This window comes from Oncorhynchus tshawytscha, unplaced genomic scaffold (genome assembly GCF_018296145.1).
Source record: "Oncorhynchus tshawytscha isolate Ot180627B unplaced genomic scaffold, Otsh_v2.0 Un_contig_8626_pilon_pilon, whole genome shotgun sequence".
NCBI lineage: Eukaryota > Metazoa > Chordata > Actinopteri > Salmoniformes > Salmonidae > Oncorhynchus > Oncorhynchus tshawytscha.
In genome coordinates this window covers 1-12,844 of record NW_024607070.1, presented here as the reverse complement: position 1 = coordinate 12,844, position 12,844 = coordinate 1, and the positions used below count along the sequence as shown (strand labels likewise).

The 12,844-nt window shown below is 46.2% G+C and overlaps 1 protein-coding gene across 1 annotated transcript; it reads left to right on the top strand.

Moving 5' to 3' along the window:
- Nucleotides 1-3,220: 3,220 nt before the first annotated feature.
- Nucleotides 3,221-9,970, top strand: LOC121842372 (small conductance calcium-activated potassium channel protein 3-like). The gene is made up of 3 exons (XM_042312349.1): nucleotides 3,221-3,368; nucleotides 3,990-4,059; nucleotides 9,479-9,970. The coding sequence occupies exons 2-3, from the start codon at nucleotides 4,006-4,008 to the stop codon at nucleotides 9,845-9,847; spliced, it is 423 nt and encodes a 140-aa protein (XP_042168283.1). The 5' UTR covers nucleotides 3,221-3,368; nucleotides 3,990-4,005; the 3' UTR covers nucleotides 9,848-9,970.
- Nucleotides 9,971-12,844: the final 2,874 nt, after the last annotated feature.

Genomic DNA, 12,844 nt, shown 5'->3' with positions numbered 1-12,844 from the left:
AACCCATAGGGAAGGGTCCGGGTGGGCGTCTGTCCACGGTGGCGGCTCAGGCACGGGACGTGGACCCCACTCCAACAAAGTCTTAGTCCATTTGCCTCGCGTCCTTAGATAGGCGACCCTCGCCGCCGACCTTGGCCTAGTAACCCTCACCAAGGACCCCACTGGGCTGAGGGGCAGCTTGGGACTGAGGGGAAGCTCGGGACTGAGGGGCAGCTCGGGACTGAGGGGTAGCTCGGCACTGAGGGGAAGCACAGTACTGAGAGGAAGCCCAGTACTGAGAGGAAGCTCAGGCAGGTAGTTGGCTCTGGCAGATCCTGGCTGGCTGGTGGTTCTGGCAGATCCTGGCTGACTGGCGGATCCTGGCTGACTGGCGGATCTGGAAGATCCTGGCTGACTGGCGGATCCTGGCTGACTGGCGGCCCTGGCGGATCCTGGCTGACTGGCGGCTCTGGAAGATCCTGGCTGACTGGCGGATCCTGGCAGACTGGCGGCTCTGGCTGCTCCATGCTGACTGGTGGCTCTGGCTGCTCCATGCTGACTGGCGGCTCTGGCTGCTCCATGCAGACTGGCGGCTCTGGCTGCTCCATGCAGACTGGCGGCTCTGGCTGCTCCATGCAGACTGGCAGCTCTGGCTGCTCCATGCAGACTGGCGGCTCTGGCTGCTCCATGCAGACTGGCGGCTCTGGCGGCTTCTTGCAGACTGGCGGCTCTGGCAGCTTCTTGCAGACTGGCAGCTCTGGCGGCATCATGCAGACTGGCAGCTCTGGCAGCTCCTTGCATACTGGCAGCTCCTTGCAGACTGGCAGCTCCTTGCAGACTGGCAGCTCTGGCTGCTCCTTGCAGACTAGCAGCTCTGGCTGCTCCTTGCAGACTGGCAGCGCTGAACAGGCGGGAGACTCCGGCAGCGCTGTAGAGGCGGAAGGCTCTGGCAGCGCTAAACAGGCGGGAGACTCCGGCAGCGCTGGAGAGGAGAAAGGCTCTGGCAGCGCTAAACAGGCGAGGCGCACTGTAGGCCTGATGCGTGGTGCTGGCACTGGTGGTACTGGGCCGAGAACAAGCACAGGAAGCCTGGTGCGGGGAGCTGCCACCGGAGGGCTGGTGCGTGGAGGTGGTACTGGATAGACCGGACCGTGCAGGCGCACTGGATCTCTTGAGCACCGAGCCTGCCCAACCTTACCTGGCTCCATGCCCACTCTAGCCCGGCCGATACGAGGAGCTGGTATGTACCGCACCGGGCTATGCACCCGCACTGGGGACACCGTGCGCACCACTGCATAACACGGTGCCTGCCCGGTCTCTCTAGCCCCCCGGTAAGCACAGGAAGTTGACGTAGGTCTCCTACCTGGTGTCGCCATACTCCCTGTGTGCCCCCCCAATACATTTTTGGGGCTGACTCTCGGGCTTCCTTGCCAACCGTGTTCCCTCGTATCGCCGGCTCCTCTCTCCGGCTGCCTCTGCTCTCCTAAGTGCCTCCACCTGTTCCCATGGGAGGCGATCTCTTCCAGCCAGTATTTCCTCCCAACTGTAACAACCCTTGCCTTCCAAAATGTCTTCCCATGTCCATTCCTCCTTTCGCTGCTCCTGCTGCCGCTGCCTGTCACCACGCCACTTGGTCCTGTTGTGGTGGGTGATTCTGTTAGGGTTTTCTTCCGGTGAAGGAGAGGCGGACCAAAATGCAGCGTGGTAATTTTGATACATGTTTAATAAAACGAATAAACACGAACAATACAAAACAACAAACGTAACGTGAAAACCTAAACAGCCTATCTGGTGCAAACTAACACAGAGACAGGAACAATCACCCACGAAACACTCAAAGAATATGGCTGCCTAAATATGGTTCCCAATCAGAGACAACGATAAACACCTGCCTCTGATTGAGAACCCCACTATACCACAATCCCAATACCTACAAAAAAACAAGACAAAACACACCACATAAGTAAAACCCATGTCACACCCTGGCCTGACCAAATTAATAAAGAAAACACAAAATACTAAGACCGGGGCGTGACAACAGGTCTGTGTGCATGACTAGTATTGGGCAGTGGAGGCTGACTCTCCCTAAGGACATGTCTGTGTGTGTGGATGAATAGTATTGGGCTGTGGAGGCTGACTCTCCTAAGGACAGGTCTGTGTGGATGAATAGTATTGGGCTGTGGAGGCTGACTCTCCCTAAGGACAGGTCTCTGTGTGGATAAATAGTATTGGGCTGTGGAGGCTGACTCTCCCTAAGGACAGGTCTGTGTTTGTGGATAAATAGTATTGGGCTGTGGAGGCTGACTCTCCCTAAGGACAGGTCTGTGTGTGTGGATGAATAGTATTGGGCTGTGGAGGCTGACTCTCCCTAAGGACATGTCTGTGTGGATGAATAGTATTGGGCTGTGGAGGCTGACTCTCCCTAAGGACAGGTCTGTGTGGATGAATAGTATTGGGCTGTGGAGGCTGACTCTCCCTAAGGACAGGTCTCTGTGTGGATAAATAGTATTGGGCTGTGGAGGCTGACTCTCCCTAAGGACAGGTCTGTGTTTGTGGATAAATAGTATTGGGCTGTGGAGGCTGACTCTCCCTAAGGACAGGTCTGTGTGTGTGGATGAATAGTATTGGGCTGTGGAGGCTGACTCTCCCTAAGGACAGGTCTCTGTGTGGATGAATAGTATTGGGCTGTGGAGGCTGACTCTCTCTAAGGACAGGTCTCTGTGTGGATGAATAGTACTGGGCTGTGGAGGCTGACTCTCTCTAAGGACATGTCTGTGTGTGTGGATGAATAGTATTGGGCTGTGGAGGCTGACTCTCCCTAAGGACAGGTCTCTGTGTGGATGAATAGTACTGGGCTGTGGAGGCTGACTCTCTCTAAGGACATGTCTGTGTGTGTGGATGAATAGTATTGGGCTGTGGAGGCTGACTCTCCCTAAGGACAGGTCTCTGTGTGGATGAATAGTACTGGGCTGTGGAGGCTGACTCTACGTAAGGACAGTGTGTGACTGACTGTATGTGAGCAAATGTGTGTGGAGGGACAGAGAGAGTAGGGACTGTTGTACTCTCCAGGAGAAGAGAAAACAGAGGAGTGTGTTGAAAGAAGACATTGTCTGTGTGTTGAGGAAGAGAGATAGAGACTGAGAACGAGAGAGAGGAAGATAGAGAGAGATGGGACCGGTGAAGAGGTCGGGTAGATTTGCTGCCTGACTCGGTTGCCAGGGGCTACCTGTGTAACTGTGTGTGTGTGTTCTCTCCGTGCAGATAAAAAATGCTGCGGCCAATGTTCTGAGGGAGACTTGGCTCATCTACAAACACACCAAACTACAGAAGAAGATTGACCACTCCAGAGTCCGCAAACACCAGAGGAAGTTCCTGCAGGCCATCCACCAGTGAGAGCACACACACATCACATCTCTGACCCGCAGCCCTCAATACACTTACATGTATTAACAACCCAGACATATTGTCTAGCCTAGGTCTCTGTGGTTAGTTCAAGGACAGGAAACACTGCATTGTGATTGGTTGACAGGGCTGACCCAGCATCATTATGAGAAACATCCTGATAGACGTGTTTAACTATTTCTAGCTAGCTCATCCATGATGAATGAAAAACGCCATTGATCATGAAAATAGTGGTTAACCTGTGTTAATTAGTTGTAGAGGTTGGCTAGCTAGTCTGACACCTGTCTAGTCTGACGTGAAAATAGATTAGACAATGATGGGTTTATACCTGCTCTGGAAGCCGAATGGAACTCCTGTCCAGTGAATGGTGCTAACTGAAGCTGTTGGATCAGTTGGCTTCTACTGTATGTACTTCCTGGTCTGGTCTATGCTGTCTAATTCTAGAATCTGATGCTATACACCTGCTGCTAACCTAGCTGGGCTAATAACTGTTACCTGGCTGTGACCTAGCAGTTTTCTGGCATAACTCTTTTGTGGATGCATCATCAATGTGTGTGTGTCACAGTGTGTAAGTGTGTGACACAGTGTATGTGTGTGTTTCTTTGCAGACTGCGTAGTGTGAAGATGGAGCAGAGGAAACTGAGTGATCAGGCCAACACTCTGGTGGACCTCTCAAAGGTGACACACACACACACACACAGACACACACACACACATCACACACACACACGTAGAGCAATGTCAAATGCTGACATCTGTAGTCATACAGGATATTGTTTACCTCTGCCACTGACTGGTGTCTTTGTGTACATGGACACTTCCGGATACAGAAAGCACCTCCTCCAAACAGCTAGGCTGCCCATAACAGTTGAAACGGAGCAGTAGCTCGCTAGTTACTTTGCTTTACTCTTACTGTACTCAGGCCTGCAATCTGAAGGCCATGTACTGTTAGTCTATGTACGTGGCAGACACTGCCAAATATCAGTGCTACTAACTTGCACTTATCCAAAGCTGTCCAAGCATGATACGAGGGCTGGTATTTAAGAAGCACACAAACACACACACACCCACACAAACATACAAACACATACACAAACACACCACATGCACTACCCTCTGACACACATAACTTTGCCCCCCAAAATATATCTCAGCATTCCGCTGTTTCCATTCTGACCCATCTGTTTCTGTGGCTTTGCGTCTCCTAGCAACCGGAACAAGTGTTAAAAATGGGATGACAGAGAGAGAAAATGAGAGAAGAGAGGAGAGGGGAGGGGCGGTATTTCTGTTAATGTGTGGGTGTGAATGCATGAGAGAAAGAAAAAGAGAAAAAAGAGAAAGAAAGAGAGAGGGTGGTTCAGTGTGTAGATGGTGTGTGTGTGTCTCTATGGATCAGTGCCTTCTGCCACAAATATTTTAAATCGGCCACTCTTTACCATGGTTACGATGCTCTGATGGCCGATGGAGGGATGTTCTATCTACCTGTACTCTCTCAATTCAATTCAATTCAAGGGCTTTATTGGCATGGGAAACATGTGTTAACATTGCCAAAGCAAGTGAGGTAGACAACATACAAAGTGAATATATAAAGTGAAAAACAACAAAAATTAACAGTAAACATTACACATACAGAAGTTTCAAAACAGTAAAGACATTACAAATGTCATATTATATATATATACAGTGTTCTAACAATGTACAAATGGCTAAAGGACACAAGATAAAATAAATAAGCATAAATATGGGTTGTATTTACAATGGTGTTTGTTCTTCACTGGTTGCCCTTTTCTCGTGGCAACAGGTCACAAATCTTGCTGCTGTGATGGCACACTGTGGAATTTCACCCAGTAGATATGGGAGTTTTTCAAAATTGGATTTGTTTTCAAATTCTTTGTGGATCTGTGTAATCTGAGGGAAATATGTCTCTCTAATATGGTCATACATTGGGCAGGAGGTTAGGAAGTGCAGCTCAGTTTCCACCTCATTTTGTGGGCAGTGAGCACATAGCCTGTCTTCTCTTGAGAGCCATGTCTGCCTACGGCGGCCTTTCTCAATAGCAAGGCTATGCTCACTGAGTCTGTACATAGTCAAGGCTTTCCTTAATTTTGGGTCAGTCACAGTGGTCAGGTATTCTGCCGCTGTGTACTCTCTGTGTAGGGCCAAATAGCATTCTAGTTTGCTCTGTTTTTTTGTTAATTCTTTCCAATGTGTTAAGTAGTTATCTTTTTGTTTTCTCATGATTTGGTTGGGTCTAATTGTGCTGCTGTCCTGGGGCTCTGTAGTGTGTGTTTGTGTTTGTGAACAGAGCCCCAGGACCAGCTTGCTTAGGGGACTCTTCTCCAGGTTCATCTCTCTGTAGGTGATGGCTTTGTTATGGAAGGTTTGTGAATCGCTTCCTTTTAGGTGGTTGTAGAATTTAACAGCTCTTTTCTGGATTTTGATAATTAGTGGGTATCGGCCTAATTCTGCTCTGCATGCATTATTTGGTGTTCTACGTTGTACACGGAGGATATTTTTGCAGAATTCTGCGTGCAGAGTCTCAATTTGGTGTTTGTCCCATTTTGTGAAGTCTTGGTTGGTGAGCGGACCCCAGACCTCACAACCATAAAGGGCAATGGGCTCTATGACTGATTCAAGTATTTTTAGCCAGATCCTAATTGGTATGTTGAAATTTATGTTTCTTTTGATGGCATAGAATGCCCTTCTTGCCTTGTCTCTCAGATCGTTCACAGCTTTGTGGAAGTTACCTGTGGTGCTGATGTTTAGGCCAAGGTATGTATAGTTTTTTGTGTGCTCTAGGGCAACAGTGTCTAGATGGAATTTGTATTTGTGGTCCTGGTGACTGGACCTTTTTTTTTTGGAACACCATTATTTTGGTCTTACTGAGATTTACTGTCAGGGCCCAGGTCTGACAGAATCTGTGCATAAGATCTAGGTGCTGCTGTAGGCCCTCCTTGGTTGGTGACAGAAGCACCAGATCATCAGCAAACAGCAGACATTTGACTTCGGATTCTAGCAGGGGAGGCCGGGTGCTGCAGACTTTTCTAGTGCCCTCGCCAATTCGTTGATATATATGTTGAAGAGGGTGGGGCTTAAGCTGCATCCCTGTCTAACCCCACGACCCTGTGTGAAGAAATGTGTGTGTTTTTTGCCAATTTTAACCGCACACTTGTTGTTTGTGTACATGGATTTTATAATGTCGTATGTTTTACCCCCAACACCACTTTCCATCAGTTTGTATAGCAGACCCTCATGCCAGATTGAGTCGAAGGCTTTTTTGAAATCAACAAAGCATGAGAAGACTTTGCCTTTGTTTTGGTTTGTTTGATTGTCAATTAGGGTGTGCAGGGTGAATACATGGTCTGTTGTACGGTAATTTGGTAAAAAGCCAATTTGACATTTGCTCAGTACATTGTTTTCATTGAGGAAATGTACGAGTCTGCTGTTAATAATAATGCAGAGGATTTTCCCAAGGTTACTGTTGACACATATTCCACGGTAGTTATTGGGGTCAAATTTGTCTCCACTTTTGTGGATTGGGGTGATCAGTCCTTGGTTCCAAATATTGGGGAAGATGCCAGAGCTAAGTATGATGTTAAAGAGTTTTAGTATAGCCAATTGGAATTTGTTGTCTGTATATTTGATCATTTCATTTAGGATACCATCAACACCACAGGCCTTTTTGGGTTGGAGGGTTTTTATTTTGTCCTGTAACTCGTTCAAGGTAATTGGAGAATCCAGTGGGTTCTGGTAGTCTTTAATAGTTGATTCTAAGATCTGTATTTGATCATGTATATGTTTTTGCTCTTTATTCTTTGTTATAGAGCCAAAGAGATTGGAGAAGTGGTTTACCCATACATCTCCATTTTGGATAGATAATTCTTCGTGTTGTTGTTTGTTTAGTGTTTTCCAATTTTCCCAGAAGTGGTTAGAGTCTATGGATTCTTCAATTGCATTGAGCTGATTTCTGACATGCTGTTCCTTCTTTTTCCGTAGTGTATTTCTGTATTGTTTTAGTGATTCACCATAGTGAAGGCGTAGACTCAGGTTTTCCGGGTCTCTATGTTTTTGGTTGGACAGGTTTCTCAATTTCTTTCTTAGATTTTTGCATTCTTCATCAAACCATTTGTCATTATTGTTAATTTTCTTCGGTTTTCTATTTGAGATTTTTAGATTTGATAGGGAAGCTGAGAGGTCAAATATACTGTTAAGATTTTCTACTGCCAAGTTTACACCTTCACTATTACAGTGGAACGTTTTACCCAGGAAATTGTCTAAGAGGGATTGAATTTGTTGTTGCCTAATTGTTTTTTGGTAGGTTTCCAAACTGCATTCCTTCCATCTATAGCATTTCTTAATGTTACTCAGTTCCTTTGGCTTTGATGCCTCATGATTGAGTATTGCTCTGTTTAAGTAGACTGTGATTTTGCTGTGGTCTGATAGGGGTGTCAGTGGGCTGACTGTGAACGCTCTGAGAGACTCTGGGTTGAGGTCAGTGATAAAGTAGTCTACAGTACTACTGCCAAGAGATGAGCTATAGGTGTACCTACCATAGGAGTCCCCTCGAAGCCTACCGTTGACTATGTACATACCCAGCGTGCGACAGAGCTGCAGGAGTTGTGACCCGTTTTTGTTGGTTATGTTGTCATAGTTGTGCCTAGGGGGGCATATGGGGGAGGGAATGCTGTCACCTCCAGGCAGGTGTTTGTCCCCCTGTGTGCTGAGGGTGTCAGGTTCTTGTCCGGTTCTGGCATTTAGGTCACCACAGACTAGTACATGTCCCTGGGCCTGGAAATGATTGATTTCCCCTCCAGGATGGAGAAGCTGTCTTCATTAAAATATGGGGATTCTAGTGGGGGGGATATAGGTAGCACACAGGAGGACATTTTTCTCTGTTAGGATAATTTCTTTTGAATTTCTAGCCAAATGTAGAATGTTCCTGTTTTGATTAATTTAATGGAGTGAGTTAGGTCTGCTCTATACCAAATTAGCATACCCCTGAGTCCCTTCCCTGTTTCACACCTGGTAGTTTGGTGGATGGGACTACCAGCTCTCTGTAACCTAGAGGGCAACCAGTGGGTCCATCTCCTCTATACCAGGTTTCTTGCAGGATGACAATGTCTGTATTACCGATTTCTTTGGTGAAGTCCGGGTTTCTGCTCTTTAGGCCAAAGGCAGATCTCTCTCCTTTCTTATTCAGCCCTTAACTCTCTCTCTCTCCTTTCTTATTCAGCCCTTAACTCTATCTCTCTCCTTTCTTATTCAGCCCTTATCTCTCTCTCTCTCTTTTTTCTATTCAGCCCTTAACTCTCTCTCTCCTCTCTTTCTTATTCAGCCTTAACTCTCTCTCTCTCCTTTCTTATTCAGCCCTTATCTCTCTCTCTCTCTCTCTCTTTTTCTATTCAGCCCTTAACTCTCTCTCTCTCTCTCCTTTCTTATTCAGCCCTTAACTCTCTCTCTCTCTTTCTTATTCAGCCCTTAACTCTCTCTCTCTCTCTCCTTTCTTATTCAGCCCTTAACTCTCTCTCTCTCTCCTTTCTTATTCAGCCCTTAACTCTCTCTCTCTCCTTTCTTATTCAGCCCTTAACTCCCTCTCTCTCTCCTTTCTTATTCAGCCCTTCTCTCTCTCTCTCTCTCTCTCCTTTCTTATTCAGCCCTTAACTCTCTCTCTCTCTCTCCTTTCTTATTCAGCCCTTAACTCTCTCTCTCCTCCTTTCTTATTCAGCCCTTAACTCTCTCTCCTTTCTTATTCAGCCCTGAACTCTCTGTCTCCTTTCTTATTCAGCCTTTACCAGATGATAACGCCCACACAGAGGGTTCCCTTCCTCACACTCACTCCTCTTCTCTTCTCTCTCTCTCGTTCTCATTCCCTTTTTCATGGCTCTCTTACTCAATCCTCCATATCTCTCCAGTGATTGGGTTAATTCTAATTGAAGTCAGTCAATTCAGGAAGTAAACTGAAAGAAAAAAAATCAAATCACTTCCTGAATTGAGTGACTTTAATTCAAATTGACCCCAACCCTGCTGATGTCATTGTTAAATGATCTCCCTCTCTTCGTGTGTGTGTGCGCGCGCGTGTGTGCGTGCGTGCGTACAGATGCAAAGTGTGATGTACGAGCTGATGTCGGAGCTGAACGATCGCAGTGAGGACCTGGAGCGACAGATGCTGTCTCTGGAAACGCGGGTGGAACAGCTGACCGCTGGCTTTAGTGCCCTGCCTGCCCACCTGTCTGCCACTCTGTCTGCCCAGCACACCACCTTGCTCCACCTGCTCAGAGAGAGGGACTACAGGGGAGGAGGATGGGGAGGTGCAGGTGGAGGAGGGACAGCCCTGGTCCCTGTTGCTCAGCTGGCCCCTGCCCATGCCCTGACCCCAAGCCCAACCCTGGCCCCAGAGCCACAGCAGCCCCCAGAAGGAACCATAGAGGGTAGCACTAGTGCCAATACTAGCACCTCCAGTTGTTGAAGAGAGGAGGAGGAGAGGATGGGAAATGGAAAGAAGAGGTGAGGGTAGAGGAGGAGATAGAGAGCCAGTAGGAATACGGGATGAGGAGGTCAGCCCCAATACTAGCAACTTCAACTCTGCAGAGAGGAGGAGGGGGTAGGGTAAGGGAGGGCAGCCAGAAGCCCAACACTAGCTCATCCAGCTGCTAAGGAAAGGAGTAGGGAGGAGGGGTGGGATAGGGAGGAAAATAGAGGAGTGGGGAAATGGGGGAGGGCGAGGGAAAGGATCAGAGATAAGAGGCTGTGAGAGGGAGGGAGGGATGGGAGGTAGACAAGGTGAGGGATGGGAGAGCCAAGGAAGTGGAGGGAGGTTGGGAGAGAGAGAAGGAGATGGAAATGGAGAGGGGGGAAAGGGGGATGAAGGGGGAAACAGATAACCAGGACTAATTACAGAGGTCTTTAATGGAATCCAATCTAATGACAGGAAAACGTCTTCCTCTCTTTTTCCATTCATCCCTCTCTATCCCTCTTTCTCTTCAACTCTTTCTCTCCCTCCATCTCTCCCCCTCTTCCCTCCCATCCCTCAATCTCTCCCCCTCTTCCCTCCCATCCCTCCATCTCTCCCCTCTTCCCTCCCATCCCTCCATTTCTCACCCTCTTCCCTCCCATCCCTCCATCAGGAATTATTGACTATGACTTTTTGTCCTTATGATCTATTTTCTATCTAACTGCTACTTGTGTGGTAACGAGCATCCCTTTAACGAACCATTTAATCAACGACCATAATACATACGAAACACCACACACACACGCACACACACGCACACACACACACACACACACACACACACACACACACACACACACACAACACAGACTCTCCATGTAGTATGCCTACCTTTTTTAACACACACATACACACACACACCATGGCAACATAAACACACCACAACAAAATACACAGCAAACACACACACACACAAAATAGCACACAATATCGCGCAGCATACTATAGTAGACTATAAAACACTATAGTACAGCCTATACTATAGCCTATTACTGCCAAGCAGACAATGCACTAAGTCCAACTGAAAAGAACATACTGCCAGGCATTTATTACTTGACGCAGAGAGCATAGACACTGTCCAAGGAAACACTACTGCCATATTTCCTTATGCACACACGTCCCCAAAACTCTGTTTTAATGAATGTATGCTGTACATTTCAAACCACAAGCACACCGTTTGCACAGGGGCACAGATATGCCTAAACCCACACACATACACGCTGAACCACATCCACATGCAGACACACACACACACACACACACACACACAATCTACCAAAGTGCTCTCTCTCAAATGGACTACAAAAGAGAGGCAGAAGAGGATGTCACTGGGGAGATGGGAAGAGGAGTTTCAGATTTCCTGACAATGTTTTTCAAGGAACATTGGATTTGGACTAGTACTAGTGCTTTGTGGACGGCACTTTTCACTGTGCTCGATGGACTGCCATAGACAGGGAATAAAGGAATATTAACCAGACAAAGGATACAGGCCATGGCAAGAGAGAAACGGTTGCTTACAAAACTTAACCCTATAGAGGAGAGACTATATATCTGAGAGAATAATTATTATGATGTGATGGAATAAGATATTATTTTTCTTCTGTACGCCCTTTCTACGGAGACCAATTTGAAAACTGTCTTATAGTGACATTCTGTGGCCAGAATATTGAATTACACCCGCTTGGAATATTGTACTGTACAGTAAGTATACTGTTACTGAAATCTACATAGCTTTGTATTGCTCAGTCTTTTCTACCATTACGATTTAACGGTTATAGCTAATATCTACTATTATTATACTATAGTATTCTTCTCATTCGTCCTGACAATTATGATAAATGTATTAATAATAAACTTTAATAATAATAAATAATGGACAAGGGAGGTGCGTTTGAGGGTGAAATGATTTTGTAATTTTATTTTATCAGAGATAATTAATAAAGTATATCTATATAACATCACTGAGTTATTGGGTGAATTTTGGCTGGTCTGTTCTTTTCTTCTTTGGAATCATTACAGTTTACCTGCAGTATAAACACTACTCTGCCTGTAGACACCTGTCCTGTTCCAAAAGGTTGCAAGATCAAATCCCCACCTGTGGTTCTGCCCCTGAGCAAGGCAGGTAACCCCTGTTCCCGGGCGCCGAAGACGTGGATGTCCATTAAGGCAGCCTCCGCACCTCTCTGATTCAGAGGGGTTGGGTTAAATGCGGAAGACACATTTCAGTTGTATACATTCAGTTGTACAACTGACTAGGCATCCCCTGTCCTTTTCCTATGTTAGAATACCTGATTTTATGGTCTACATGCTAAAATGTGTTTTCTTTCCCCAGTCCAATTTACACCTCACATTGTTGTTAAAATGGCAATCTGCACTTGTTACATACATTTGACATAAATGAATGATATACTTATTGATTCTTGAAGAATATAACTTAGAAATGCTTATGTTACAATAGTTATATTTGATTTGTTTTTAGTCTAATGTTGATATTATGGATGATCACTGCTTGCATCCAAAGCTATGTCTATGAATTTGAGTGGTTACATTTCTTCAGGCCCATCCCTCAGCTGTTTACCCAAACAGAGGCGGGTCATCTGCTTTGTTATTGTTTTAATCGCAGATTGGCTCTTTAAAGAATCTAGTTGCAGGTGCATAAGGAGTGTTTGAAGACGTGTTATGGTGCGAAATTCTATTTGTTCCTTGGAGATACAAAAATGTATTGTATATCAAAGTTTAATAATTTAATGTTAGATAAAACAAATGTAGCCTGTATGTCCAAATAATTATTTTGGACCCCAAGAAGAGTAGAGTTTTTTTAAATAAAAATCAAATTAAATAAACTTTTTTCTCACCAATTTCGTGGTATCCATTTGTTAGTAGTTATTATCTTGTCTCATCGCCAACTCCCACCGGCTCGGGAGAGACGAAGGTCGAAAGCCATGCGTCCTC

Bases quoted from the DNA above. Each gene is read 5' to 3' on its own strand.
- LOC121842372 (XM_042312349.1), top strand. From the start codon at position 4,006: ATGGAGCAGAGGAAACTGAGTGATCAGGCCAACACTCTGGTGGACCTC. The intron at 4,060-9,478 runs GTGACACACACA...GCGTGCGTACAG, and splicing joins CTCTGGTGGACCTCTCAAAG to ATGCAAAGTGTGATGTACGA.